Here is a 14,211-nt window from a genome sequence, read left to right on the forward strand (position 1 = left end):
GCTAGGAGATGTACTTAATATGGAAATTACACATAGACTAAAAATCGAAGTGTAGCCACATCAGCACAAGCACTGGGAGGAACGAGCAGCCTACGTACATCCCTAGGGTCACAGATGGGATCTGATCTGCTAGGCACTTCTGCGGCTTTCTCCATGGTAGCTCTGCTTCTATGTTTATGACACTAGATCAATCAGAGCTGCTACTGTTCTGTCTACTCAAGCTGGAAATTGTACCTTCTACTCCAGTGAACACACAGCCAATGAGACAGCATTTCAACTTCTGTCCCTATTACCTTACAGCAATCCCACAGATACAAGCTGTTCAGACCTGGCCTACAAGTGTGGCGAGGCAGCAGCACGAAACATAAGAGTCTTGAGCAGCATCAAATTCCCCTGAAGCCAATATATGAAATCGGGCCCTGAAGGGCCCAAAAGCAAGTTATTCCGATGGTTAGGAAAGATAGAAAATGTGGCAAAAGACCACCTTGGCTTACCTTTGAGATATTGCGTGACCTACAAAATAAAAAGGCGTCATATAAAAAATGGAAACTAGGTCAGATCACGAAGGATGAATATAGGCAAATAACACAGGAATTCAGAGGCAAGATTAGAAAAGCAAAGGCACAGAATGAACTCAAACTAGCTATGGGAATAAAGGGAAACAAGAAGACTTTTTATCAATACATTAGAAGCAAGAGGAAGACTAAGGACAGGGTAGGCCCACTGCTCAATGAGGAGGGGGAAACAGTAACGGAGACTTGGAAATGGCAGAGATGCTTAATGACTTCTTTGTTTCAGTCTTCACTGAGAAGTCTGAAGGAATGTCTAGTATAGCGAATGCTTACGGGAAGAGGGTAGGTTTAGAAGATAAAATAAAAAAAGAGCAAGTAAAAAATCACTTAGAAAAGTTAGATGCCTTCAAGTCACCAGGGCCTGATGAAATGCATCCTAGAATACTCAAGGAGTTAATAGAAGAGGTATCTGAGTCTCTAGCTATTATCTTTGGGAAATCATGGGAGACGGGGGAGATTCCAGAAGACTGGAAGGGGGCAAATATAGTGCCCATCTATAAAAAGGGAAATAAAAACAACCCAGGAAACTACAGACCAGTTAGTTTAACTTCTGTGCCAGGGAAGATAATGGAGCAGGTAATCAAAGAAATCATCTGCAAACACTTGGAAGGTGGTAAGGTGATAGGGAATAGCCAGCATGGATTTGTAAAGAACAAATCGTGTCAGACTAATCTGATAGCGTTCTTTGATAGGATAACGAGCCTTGTGGATAAGGGAGAAGCGGTGGATGTGATATACCTAGACTTTAGTAAGGCATTTGATACGGTCTCGCATGATATTCTTATAGATAAACTAGGAAAGTACAATTTAGATGGGGCTACTATAAGGTGGGTGCATAACTGGCTGGATAACCGTACTCAGAGAGTAGTTGTTAATGGCTCCCAATCCTGCTGGAAAGGTATAACAAGTGGGGTTCCACAGGGGTCTGTTTTGGGACCGGTTCTGTTCAATATCTTCATCAACGATTTAGATGTTGGCATAGAAAGTACGCTTATTAAGTTCGCGGACGATACCAAACTGGGAGGGATTGCAACTGCTTTGGAGGACAGGGTCAAAATTCAAAATGATCTGGACAAATTGGAGAAATGGTCTGAGGTAAACAGGATGAAGTTCAATAAAGATAAATGCAAAGTGCTCCACCTAGGAAGGAACAATCAGTTTCACACATACAGAATGGGAAGAGACTGTCTAGGAAGGAGTATGGCAGAAAGAGATCTAGGGGTCATCGTGGACCACAAGCTTAATATGAGTCAACAGTGTGATACTGTTGCAAAAAAAGCAAACGTGATTCTGGGATGCATTAACAGGTGTGTTGTAAACAAGACACGAGAAGTCATTCTTCCACTTTACTCTGCGCTGGTTAGGCCTCAACTGGAGTATTGTGTCCAGTTCTGGGCACCGCATTTCAAGAAAGATGTGGAGAAATTGGAGAGGGTCCAGAGAAGAGCAACAAGAATGATTAAAGGTCTTAAGAACATGACCAATGAAGGAAGGCTGAAGGAATTGGGTTTGTTTAGTTTGGAAAAGAGAAGACTGAGAGGGGACATGATAGCAGTTTTCAGGTATCTAAAAGCGTGTCATCAGGAGGAGGGAGAAAACTTATTCACCTTAGCCTCCAATGATAGAACAAGAAGCAATGGGCTTAAACTGCAGCAAGGGAGATTTAGGTTGGACATTAGGAAAAAGTTCCTAACTGTCAGGGTAGTTAAACACTGGCATAGATTGCCTAGGGAAGTTGTGGAATCTCCATCTCTGGAGATATTTAAGAGTAGGTTAGATAAATGTCTATTAGGGATGGTCTAGACAGTATTTGGTCCTGCCATGAGGGCAGGGGACTGGACTCGATGACTTTTCGAGGTCCCTTCCAGTCCTAGAGTCTATGAGTCTATGAGTTGTCTCGGGCCTTCTACATCTGCCTTCTTTGTGATAGGTTATGTGTAGTACTGGTTTACAAGTCAGTACTATATTAAGAATTGAGTCCTGGGAGAAGTGAATGGTTCAAACTCTTCTTAAGAGTCATAGAACATAGGACCTGGCATAGTGGGTCAGACTGCTGATCCATCTAAACCAATCCCTTATTGGTCCATGAGACAACCTTCTCTCTTATCCCATGACTATTTAGTTTGCTTAAAAGCCTTTTGGGGAGGAACCTTGTCAAAGGCTTTCTGAAAATCCAAGTACACTATATTGACTGCATCACCGTTATCCATATGCTTGCTGAGCCCCTTTAAGGTGAGGCATGACTTACATTTAAAAGACTCTTCCCCCCCCAATTATCTTTATCCATATTTAGTGCCCCAAAAGAATAGCTTTATTATGGGCATCTCCCCCACCTCCTCTGCAGTGAAAACTGATGCAAATAGTTCATTTAGTTTCTCTGCAATGGCCTTGTCTTCCTTGAGTGCTCCCTTAACACCTTTGTCATCCAATGGCCCCACTGCCTGAATGGTAGGCTTCCTGCCTCTGATGTACTTAAAAAATCTTACTGTTAGATTTTATGTCTTGAACAAGTTGCTTCTCAAATTCTTTCATGGTTTGCCTTATGATACTCTCATAATAAACTTGCCAGAGTTTGTTCCTCTTCCTGTTTTTCTCACTTGAATTTGACTCCTAAATTTTAAAGGATGCCTTTTTGCCTCCAGTGGCCTCCCTTACTCTGCTGTTTAGCCATTGTGGCATTCTTTTGGTGCTTTTACTGTCTCTCTTTCATTTGGGTTATACATTTAGTCTAATGCTTTTTTTACCTGAGACTATTTACTTTAGTCGGAGACATGTTTACTTGAACAGTTAACAAAGAATATGAGTTTTAAGATTGAGTTTCATACGACAGTAGGTTCATATTAACAATAGATTTCTGTAGTTTAATTACAATCTTAGCCAGTGATTTAATTTGTTTAGGTTGTTAAAGCAGTTGAATACATTGATATCCAAACCTGTGTCTCTTTTCCTATATTGTCTGTTACTGTTTTAGCTGTACAGAGCTTATGCAGCTTTCCCAGATTTCTTCCGCAATTCTACAGCACAGTGGTGGCAAAGAGAAATAATGGAATTCCACACTAATCCAAATGATCCAGCGAAGAGTGTAAAATTTGATGGCCTGTGGACTGTAAGTGCATGCCTTCTCTTTGTTTAGTAATACACCTTGTAGGACATTTGTTACTGGTTTTACAAAATTCTTACTATTCTAAGAAGGTTTCAACAACTTTTGTGCTACTAAGTATTCATTATCTTTAATACCATGTTGACTGCCTCTTCATCTCAATGGCTGAGCCCACAATGAGGAAAACTGAGGGTTAGCCTCACTAATAACTTCAAACATGATGTATGTGTTTAATGCTATTTGTTTTGGGGACTCCATGCCTGACGGCCACATTACATTCTGCTTTCTGTGGGAGTTCAAGGATCGACTCTGACTTTGTGGTGAGCCAGTATAAACAACTGTGGATGAAACACAAGTTAGCAGGAAGGGAAATCAGAGCACTAGTTCTAGCAAAGTAATCTAATGCCTGCCCCTGCAAAGGTTTTTCCCAATTGTGTAATCTTTGTGAGTCAATTTAGTGCTCAAAATAGTTGGGGTAAAACCAAATTGACTTCAGTGAATTATTGTTTAACTGGGCACTGTGTAATCTTCATCCCATCACTATTAGTGCACTTTCGTCCCTGTAGAAAAGTTAAATTTCAGGTTATGAAATTGCCTAAAATGCAACAATGTAGACCACATAGGCAATTCATGGAATATCTGTAGATGTGATGAGTGTACAATGTATATCCACATACACCAAATGCCATATCAGTCAGCATTGTTTTGACAAATAATGTTCTCTTAACAAATCCTCCCAAAATCACTGCAAAAGATCAGCTTGCTTTCTAAATAATTGTTGCCATTCAGTGTAAAATAACTGGGTTAATGTATTATTACCATGAGGGAAACCTTCTATTAAGAAAATCTGTGTTCCTGCAGTATGTTTTATCCAATGGCTGATATATGAAATGTTTGAGTTGAGTTTCAAAGTAGTCTAGGGGATTACAACACACGCTAGTTTTATTAGAAGATATGTCTAAATTCCCTAGAGTCCTTTGAAAATCTCAACTTCAAGAGATTGCAATATGCATGGCTTCCATTTACAGAAAATGTTACTCTGTATTCATCTCCTAAAGAAATATCTCAAGACAGAGATTTCTGAGCTTATTAATACAGTACAATAATGATATGCCAATTCGGGTAAACACCATCAATATCATGATACTATACTTTAACAAGCATTGAAGAAAATCTATTACTGTTCTAGTCTATGTTTCTGAATCCAGCACAAATGTCTGTCTGTTAGTTCATATAAAACAAATTAAGAGGTAGCATTTAGTATGGCTTAAGTAAAATATGCAAAGTGGTGCCTGTTGAATAGTAAAATACTTGACTAGTGAAGACAAGTACAGAGTTCAGATTGCAGTGATCTGTGGGGACATTTCAATGGGCATATGGTGTTATTCAGCATGCATATGGATAATAGAATTCGAGATGTGTGAGAAACATGAAATACAAGCAGCTTAGGTTTAAATAGTGCACCCTCTGCCCTTTGTAGTGATTTCCTCTCTTCCCCATGCTGATTCAGAAATGACACAGATGTACTCCATAGAGAGCTATACAGCCAAGTCCATAGCTTCTCAGCCAGGGAGCCTGAGAAGCAGGGGCCTTTAGTGTATGGAAATAAAATGCAAGTTTTGGGGAGCACCCTAATTAATTCAGTCAGAGCTCGGGGAGGCCAACAGCTAGTGAGGAAATGAAATAACATTCGTAACAGCACAGCATTTGTCAGCAGAAGAGTTCTGATGAATTTTCTATTTGTATTCAATTTGTGTGTATATTTGCTCCCTCGTTTACAAGTAGATGGCATATTTTCCCCTTAAAATTCAAATGGGCACATTTAGGAAATTTTAGTTCATTGACTATCTGAGTTGACATTGTTTCAGGGCAAAGTTACTGAATATTTGTGTTCTTTTCCTTAAAAAAACAAACAAAAAAAACCTCAGGACATGAATGAACCAGCAAGCTTTATTAATGGAGCAGTTGATGGCTGCAGAGAACCACTTCTAAACAATCCACCTTATATGCCACGTAAGGAATCTTAGCTGTACTTTGCATTCTTATCATCACACAGATTGTTATTAAATCATACCCTGTGTCACCCAGCAGAAAAGATTTGTCCACTAGATCCTTCATTATTAATGATTCTCTGTGGGCCAAAATAAGAACGTTTCTTTGGTCCAACCTTGCATAAAATATTAAGCATTAATTTATTTTTCATATTAAAATCCATGCTGCAAGGAAAGGGTTGTAAGCATCAACAATAATCTTTTATTTAAGATTACTTCCTGTGATATACTTTGGGGCTGTAGTTAAAAATCTAAGGTCCTGATTCCACATACTAAAATAGCACTTTTGTAGTGAGGACAGTGATAGTGGGTAGATGCTCCTATCCAGATAGTAATAATATTGTGGCCATGAATTAGTATACAAGAGTGTTGGACATTGATAGTATTTGGAGACAAATTCTCAAAAAATTGGAGTGATACCATCAAGAGATACATCATGCCATCATTCTACTTGAGGAACTACTGTTGCAAAGTTGCTGGGAACTCATGGCCCTAAATGTTCTTGCCAAAATACATCAGGACACAGGCATTTGAAAGAGGGCAGTAGTAAAGGAAAAATGGTGGTTAAAAGAGTGAGTGACTTACCTGGTTTCTTGTTGGCACTCTGTTTAATGGTTTGACTTTTCATCTCCTCCTCATTAGCTTTGGCAGAAAAGGAAAAAGGGCTGGATCTCGTGACCTTGTGCATGGAAAGTCAACAGTTCCTGCCAGATGGGACCCCTGTCAGGCACTATGATGTACATAGTCTGTATGGATGGTCACAGGCACAACCGACCTACTTGTAAGTCAGTTTCACCTTTTTCTTCTCAAAAAAACTAGTGTCTTTGTAGCCAAATTGTGGCCTCAATTACTGAGATGTAAACCCTGAGTAATTTCCATTGCTATCAATGGAAGTAGCTTCAGTGGAATAATTCAGCCTCACCCTCAATAATCTGCAATTTGATCATTAATAGTTTGTGGACTTCAATGGGCTTTTGATCAGGTCCAAAGAGCGGGTTGCCATTTTCTAATACCGCTACCTTGAACATCTGAAATGTGGTCCCGGCAAATACAACTTGCTTTACCAGAATAAAGGGTGACCATTGAGTTTCTTTTTGCAGGTCAATGATATAGCAGGTCTGTAATAATTAAATTGCCTCTCCTGTTTGTGTTCTTGGAAGAGAGAATTGATCTAATTCATACCAACATATGAAACTTTTGACGTTTGTATAACTCTAACTTGCAAAGCTCTTTGAGAACCTCAGATAAAAAAATACTACAGAAGTGCAAGCGATTAGCCCTGTTATCATTTCATTGTGTAGTACATAATATAACAACAATATAAGATTTATAAAATATTAATCTAGTGTGAAAAATATTAAGGGCCAGAATGTGCAAGATGTGGGAATGCAAGAAATTATGCCCCTTTTTGCACTCAGTCCCAGGACAGTCTGTATCCTTGTGCTCCCTGAGAAGGGCTGAGCACTTCACAGGTTTGTTCTGGAGAACTCTGATGCTGGCTGTAAAGGCAGCAGCCCCAACTTTCTCCCCACTGGCAAGTAGTTCTGATTTAGGTCCTCATCCTGTAAACCTTTATGCACATAAGTAACTTTTCTCATGTGACTAATTCTTAATTCTATTCGCAGTAAAGTTAAACATGTGCATACATGGTTATAAATCAGGGCCTCAGAAGCTAAGAATTACATTTTCCATAGAAAATTGGTCTCTCCATTTGATGTCTCCTAATCAGGTATTTTATAGAAAGGATTTTTTTCTTTGGTTGCCACATCTAATGTGCTTCTGTTTGTATTTTTGATATTAGTGCTGTACGCAATGCCACAGGGGAACGTGGAATTGTTATCACCCGATCAACATATCCCTCTAGTGGACGATGGGCAGGTCACTGGCTTGGTGATAACTATGCAAGATGGGACCAGCTTGAAAAATCTATTATTGGTAGGAGGAGTAACTTCTTTTAATGCCCTCAAGCTTTAAACCATCACAAAGGAAAAAAGTCTGCTGAAGCACAATGACTGCACTAGGAGTTAATTTTGTTTTTAGAGCTATTTCTGATGTTATCTCTATTTTCAATATAGGGAGTAGCCCTGAAGCCTGAATGAACTTCTTAGGATTGCCCAATGTAGAACATCTCTCTGCACTGATGCAACCTTTAAACATGTGAAGTTGTATCCAACCTGAGCTATTGTTTTAAACAGAATTAAACATCTCTTTGTCAGATAGACTAAGACAGCTAAGAGTGGCTGTTCAGTTAATGCTACACATATTGGAAAAACACACTAATGAAAGTACAACGTAAGGAGTTGAACTATCAAGAATCTCCAAATTAACATGACCAAAAGATCAAAGGGCATTCAGAGAGGTGATTAATTAAGATCAACTGCATGAGCTTGCCACAGATCTACAGGAAATCACATTTCCTGTGACATACAGCACCCGGTTCTATGCCGTATAGTACAAAATCATCATTTGGAAAACCACTACGTAACCAGTGGGACACTGGCTAGTCTCCAGATGCTGACTGACATGGGAAAATTGCTAGGTGGTTTTGTACTGAGAGATGAGAGGGTTTCAGTAAGAGAGGGACAAATCCTTGGAGCTTGAATGGGGATGCAGAACTCTTTTAATTGAGTCATCCAGACACTGGGTGATTGAACCATGCATAAAGAGGCAACGGTATTTTTGCTGAATGACTGTAAGGTTGTATTCAGTATCTGATTAGCTTCAGTGTAGGAATGTAAACTCCAATCTATGGAGTTTTCTCAGGTATATGGATCTAGAAGCAGAGAGGGATAAGACCTATAGGGAAAACCCCAGAACCATTCAAGCTATAAGGGCTTAGGCTGAGGTTTAACTTGGGTTGTTTTGTAAACTACCAAGAAAAGCAACTCTCAGTAATAGAGTGAGTTTGGATGATATCACAGCAAGAAACTGGAACTGTGCCATTTTACAGTTTTATATCATGGGAAAGTGGGACCAAGGCAGTATCCTTGTTTGTAGTGAATCCCACTTCCCCTGCTAAGAATCCCTCCTCATTTGGCCTGACAGAGAAAGATGCAAGTGAAAAGTTTGTCTTTATTTTTTTGATTTTTTTGGCAGGTATAATGGAGTTTGGCCTCTTTGGAATTTCCTATGTAAGTTATTAGCTTAAATTCCTGTTGTAAAGGTTTTTATACCATTCTAGTAATCTACAGTATTCAGATTGAATTACCTGTTAAATGCTTTTAGATTGGAGCAGATATCTGTGGCTTCTTCAATGATACAACATATGAAATGTGTGCCCGGTGGATGCAGCTTGGATCATTTTACACCTATTCTAGAAATCATAATGTGATAGGAACTCAGGTGAGTTGATGGTTCTCTGTAACTTATATGACACTGAGATTAGTCAATTCCAATAGCATTAGCTGCAGTTCTTTCCCAAGGTAGTGCTCTGTAATAACGAGAACCCTAAACTAGGTCCTGATTGAGCATCCATGGAAATCAATGGAAACAATCCCATTGACGTCATTGGGGCTTGGATCAGAACCCAAATTACAGTGTGCATTACCACAGTATCATGCCTGCCGTTTGGCTGTCTGGAAGGGAGGGGACTTCACTTCCCAGGAAGCCAGCATAGCAGCTACTTCAGCTACAACCAGCTTTATTTGGACTTGATTTGGACCCACAAAAATGTATGCTATACTTTCATTTTATTGGAGTTCTCTAAATGTGCCGGTTTCTAATTGCCTAAAACTTTTTGTTTGAATTTGAGTCAATAAAGTCAAATTCTTCTATTGGATGCCCACATGCATTTCCCAATGGCAGAAAGGTGGATACAAGTGAGATTTTACAAGACAAATAGTAACCCTGTTTTATCTTTATTTTTAGAGACAAGATCCTGTTTCCTTTGATGAAAAGTTTGAAAATATTTCCAGAGATATACTCAATACAAGATACACGCTGTTACCTTATCTCTACACTTTAATGCATGAATCCCATGTTCTTGGTAGCACTGTAACACGTCCTCTGCTTTTCGAGTAAGTATTAAGTGTTTGAGAGCAAAACTGATACACAATAACTGAATTGTTATGAAGCAGGAGTTCAGTCTTTGCCCAGTCATAAACCTCACCTATGCTTTTTCCCTTTGACCTATATGAGACTATGTGTATACCCCTTTCCATAGTCCTTTGTCCTTCTCTCTTCTGACTGGCCCTTCCCCACCTCTGACTAATCGGGGACACAAAAGCAGGCAATCTGTCCCTTCCTGTCGGGAAGTGCAATCTAGGTGGCAGGAGCTGAAAAAAGGGAGCTTGCCAAGCTAATGGTGCTCTTTCAATGGCACGTCAGTAACTTTAACCACATAGAAATATGGTGTTGTTTCACTTCTGTATGGGCGCCTCCTGGCAAGTGGAATTGATTGGCGGCATTAACCTGAGCATGTACCAGAATTAAAAATAAGACTGAAAAGATTAAGCCATGATTGACAATGTTTTCATTCTTTTAGGTTTGTGGAAGACAAAAATACGTGGGATGTATACAAACAGTTTTTGTGGGGTCCAGCGCTGCTGATTAGCCCTGTATTGGATGAAGTAGGCATTTCCAGATTTACGTTCTTTATGGAATGAACATTTAAAAGGATGTGTATATAAACATTGATTTAAGTTTTAATTCTTATTATAAGTGTGCTTTCACTTTTCAGGGAGCTACAGAAGTGAATGCTTATATACCCAGTGCACGCTGGTATGATTATTACACGGTAAGCAACGTAAGAGTGTTCTCTGTACAATAGACCTTTTAAAAGAATTGGATCCTAGAAGGTGCTGAGCACCTCCTTCGAGATACTGTGCACCTTTAATTCCCATTGACATCAATGCCTCTCAGAAAGCACTCAGCAGCTTGCATGGTCAGGCCTTAATATTATAGTCCAGTTATTTTTAAAAGATCCTAAACTCTAACTGAGCACCCAAAACTTAGGAAAGGGTCAAATAATTGTGATTAGATAGGACTGATCAAATATTATTTGTCAATAGTTGCCATTTTTAATAGAAAACTGTGATTCATCAAATAAAGTTTTGTTTTGGCATGCAACCAGTTCTGCTGTCACCATTTTAAAATGGAACTGCTGAATATATGGAAATGCCAGTATACAGAGAAGCAGAGGTGTTTTGAAGTAACTGTCTGGTTTTCCCTGGTTAACAAATCATTTTATTTTGAATTTCTTCATTACTTTGCCTAATTAACTAGCATTGAGACAATGAGATGTGTTCATGTATGCACATTGCATGATAACAGCTAGCTCATGCACCTGGCATATCGGACACAAAGCGTATCTCCTCTCTGTCCTGTGGCTGAATTGTCATCCCTGAAGTGTGAATATTTTGCAGTTGAAGCACCAGAAAAGTTATAAAAACAAACAAAAAAACCAAAGAAAGCAAAACCAACTTGTAGCCAAAGTATAGCGCTCCTTATGATGTAGCACATGAACCAAATATTTACTTAAAGCTATAGCACAGTTTATTAATATTGCATCACAGATGGATTTGGAAATGGCCATATTTATGGATTTCAGTTAATGTTTCTGTGAGTTAATTGTGTAAAATTAAGTGTATGTGCATCACTACTTGTACATTTGTAAGCAAAATTGCATTCAACACAATTTTTTATGCCTTCCGACTCAAAAAAAAAAGTCTTCTCTTCTAGGGAAAATCTCTTGAAATAAGGGGACAATTCCAGTCATTGCCAGCACCTCTTGAGCATATCAATCTTCATATCCGGGGCGGTTACATCATCCCCTGGCAAGAACCTGGTCTTAATACCAATCAAAGGTAAAAGAAATAAATTGGAGTGTTTCCTTTAAAACAATTTGACAGTAATTTTTGAAAAACAATGCTAATCTTCTACCCAATCTTAACAATTGTCTACATGGAATTTTGAACTGATCTGTTAATTTGTAGCTTGGGAAGTGAGTGAGGTTTATTTACTCAGCTTTTGAGACCTCAGTGAAATGGATGAGATTTGTATCCTGTGTGGGTCCCTTCTTAGCAATAATAAAGTAAGCAAAACATATTTGTATGTTTCCTTATTTTACAGTAGCTTATGCTTTTTAAAGTACACACCTAGCACTCCCCTGCTTCCAACCATGTAAACCCCACTGATGTGTGTGGGAGTTGTGCATGCAGAACAAAGGCTGCATGAGCTCCCACTTTGTTTTTTCTTTATTATCTTTCCCCATAATTTTGAGCTTGGAAATTATGGCAATGGTCTTGCATCTCTTGAGTGAATAGTCTTGATATTCATGAATAACCCGCTGACTTTACTCACGTGTATAAGATTACTCAGATAAACAGGAGTTGACAAGAATTAGTCCTAAATAAGAATCATATTGCTATTTCTTGTAAAGTACACAATGTCTGCTCAGTCTGATGATGTAATGGAAAACTATATTGACACTGAGAATCGAGCATATATCTGTGAGTGTGTGTCAGGGAATCCAGAAGTCAACTTCCAATTGTCACAATCTGTACAGCTGTGACTCCAGTGAAAGGAAGAAAAAGAATGTGATTTCTGGCTTCCTTTTTTATTTTTGTAGCCGACAAAACTTTATGGGACTTACTGTTGCTTTGGATGATAACGAGGTCGCTCAAGGTCAGCTTTACTGGGATGATGGAGTAAGCATTGGTAAGTGTGATCACTTTTGGTATAATATCAAAGACGGACTCCACTCCTGCAAGTGACAGCATACAGGTAAAACAGGATCAGGACCAAACTGATTTAAACAGTTAAAATTTTTAAATTAAGATGTTTGAAAGATTAGGGGCCATCTCCTCAGAGGAGTCTGAAGGTGGGAGTAGAGGTGACTTTCTGCTCCCTCCTTCCAGAGGGTGATTCTTGGCTGTTCCTAATGTGCACCAGTTGGAACAGCCTCCAGGCTATTTGCTGCCCCCAAATGGTCTCGGAACACAGTGTGCTCCTTTCTACTCTTTGCATTACCCAGATACCAACTGTTCACAGATGGGGGTGCAGGGCCAGGATTATGTTGCTTAGATTTGGTTTATAAACCTAGGACTAGTTTGTACCCAGCCCCGCACAGATGCCTAAGGCAGGTGAGTGCAAGGAGCTATCCACCCATCTCTCAGATATTTGTACATGACTTTTACGTAGAGGACCAGGAGGATCCTTTAATTTAATTTGAACTAATTAATTGCCAAATATCCCTAAGGGAAGTTAGTTGTAATTATTTCTTTATTTAAAAATCTACAAACAAGTTTCTTTTGAAAATTTGTGCAGAATTCTAGGTCTGTCAGCTGAAATATTGTAGTTCAACCTTGGAACAAATTTGTACACTAACTGCATAACACTAATGAAATATGTTATTTACAGAAAGATGTGAACAGTGACAGGTGTTATGTGATCATTTGATTGTAATGTTTAAAATGAAAATAGCAAACATAAATTTGGGAAAGGTATTGATTTTGTAAAAGTTTAGGTGCGTTAATGTTGTTTTCTCTCTTTTGGTAGAAGAATAGATTTCATTCTACTGATTTTTTTCTTCTTTTATAGACACATATGAAAATGGTAATTATATCTTAGCAACATTTGCCACAAACCAGGTGTGTATTTATATATAATTTGTCATTTTTGAGTTCTTTTTTTACCTCCCAATAAAATTTTTTCAAGATTCAATAGTTTTATTTAAAATTATATCTACAATCATTCTTTTTTCCACATTCAACTGTTTCCCATTGTAATCCATGCCATTCATTGCAACATTCCTGAATGTTAATGATATTGTAGAAATGTAAGGCTGGAAAGAATGGGAGGTCATCCCATCCGGCCTCCCATGCTGAGGCAGGACCAAATTTACCTAAGCCATCCCTGACAGATGTTTGTCTAACCTGTTCTTAAAAACCTCCACAAATGCGGATTCCACAGCCTCCTGTGGAAGCCTATTCCAGTACTTGTATTAGAATCATTTTCCTATTATCTACCCAATCTCTCTCTTGCTGCAGATTAAGCTCATGACTTCTTGTCCTACTTTCAGTGGGCATGGAGAACACTTATCACTGTCCTCTTTATAACAACCTTTAACATATTTGAAGACTGTTATCAGGCTTCCCCTCCATCATCTTTTCTCAAGATTAAATAAGCCCAGGGTTTTTTTAACCTTTCCTCATAGTTCAGCTTTTCTAAAACTTTTTTATCATTTTTGTTGCTCTCCTCTGGACTCCCTCCAGTTTGTCCACATCTTAAAATGTGGCACCCCAGAAACTGTACACAGCTGAGGCCTTCCCCGTGCTAAGTAGAGCAGCATAGTCACCTTCTGTTCATATGCTACAGAATGATTTAGGCTTTTTGCAACTACGTCACACTGTTGGTTCATATTCAGCTTGTGATCCATTGTTACCCGCAGATCATTTTCACCAGTACTACTGCCTAGCTAGTTATTCCCCATTTTATATTTGTGAGACTGATTTTTCCCCTTCCTAAATAGAGTACTTTGCACTTGTCT

At 38.8% G+C, this 14,211-nt stretch overlaps 1 protein-coding gene across 1 annotated transcript in view; it reads left to right on the forward strand.

Moving 5' to 3' along the window:
* Positions 1-14,211, forward strand: part of LOC115657624 (maltase-glucoamylase, intestinal-like) — a 181,572-nt gene that overhangs the window by 150,445 nt on the left and 16,916 nt on the right. Inside the window, exons 59-70 of the mRNA XM_030575679.1 lie at positions 3,544-3,678; positions 5,601-5,685; positions 6,366-6,504; positions 7,525-7,658; positions 8,820-8,854; positions 8,949-9,065; positions 9,591-9,739; positions 10,207-10,291; positions 10,402-10,458; positions 11,403-11,527; positions 12,292-12,380; positions 13,263-13,312. Of these exons, the coding sequence (XP_030431539.1) occupies positions 3,544-3,678; positions 5,601-5,685; positions 6,366-6,504; positions 7,525-7,658; positions 8,820-8,854; positions 8,949-9,065; positions 9,591-9,739; positions 10,207-10,291; positions 10,402-10,458; positions 11,403-11,527; positions 12,292-12,380; positions 13,263-13,312 (1,200 nt within the window). The remainder of the gene's footprint in view (positions 1-3,543; positions 3,679-5,600; positions 5,686-6,365; positions 6,505-7,524; positions 7,659-8,819; positions 8,855-8,948; positions 9,066-9,590; positions 9,740-10,206; positions 10,292-10,401; positions 10,459-11,402; positions 11,528-12,291; positions 12,381-13,262; positions 13,313-14,211) is intronic.

Source organism: Gopherus evgoodei, chromosome 9 (assembly GCF_007399415.2).
Source record: "Gopherus evgoodei ecotype Sinaloan lineage chromosome 9, rGopEvg1_v1.p, whole genome shotgun sequence".
Classification (NCBI taxonomy): domain Eukaryota; kingdom Metazoa; phylum Chordata; order Testudines; family Testudinidae; genus Gopherus; species Gopherus evgoodei.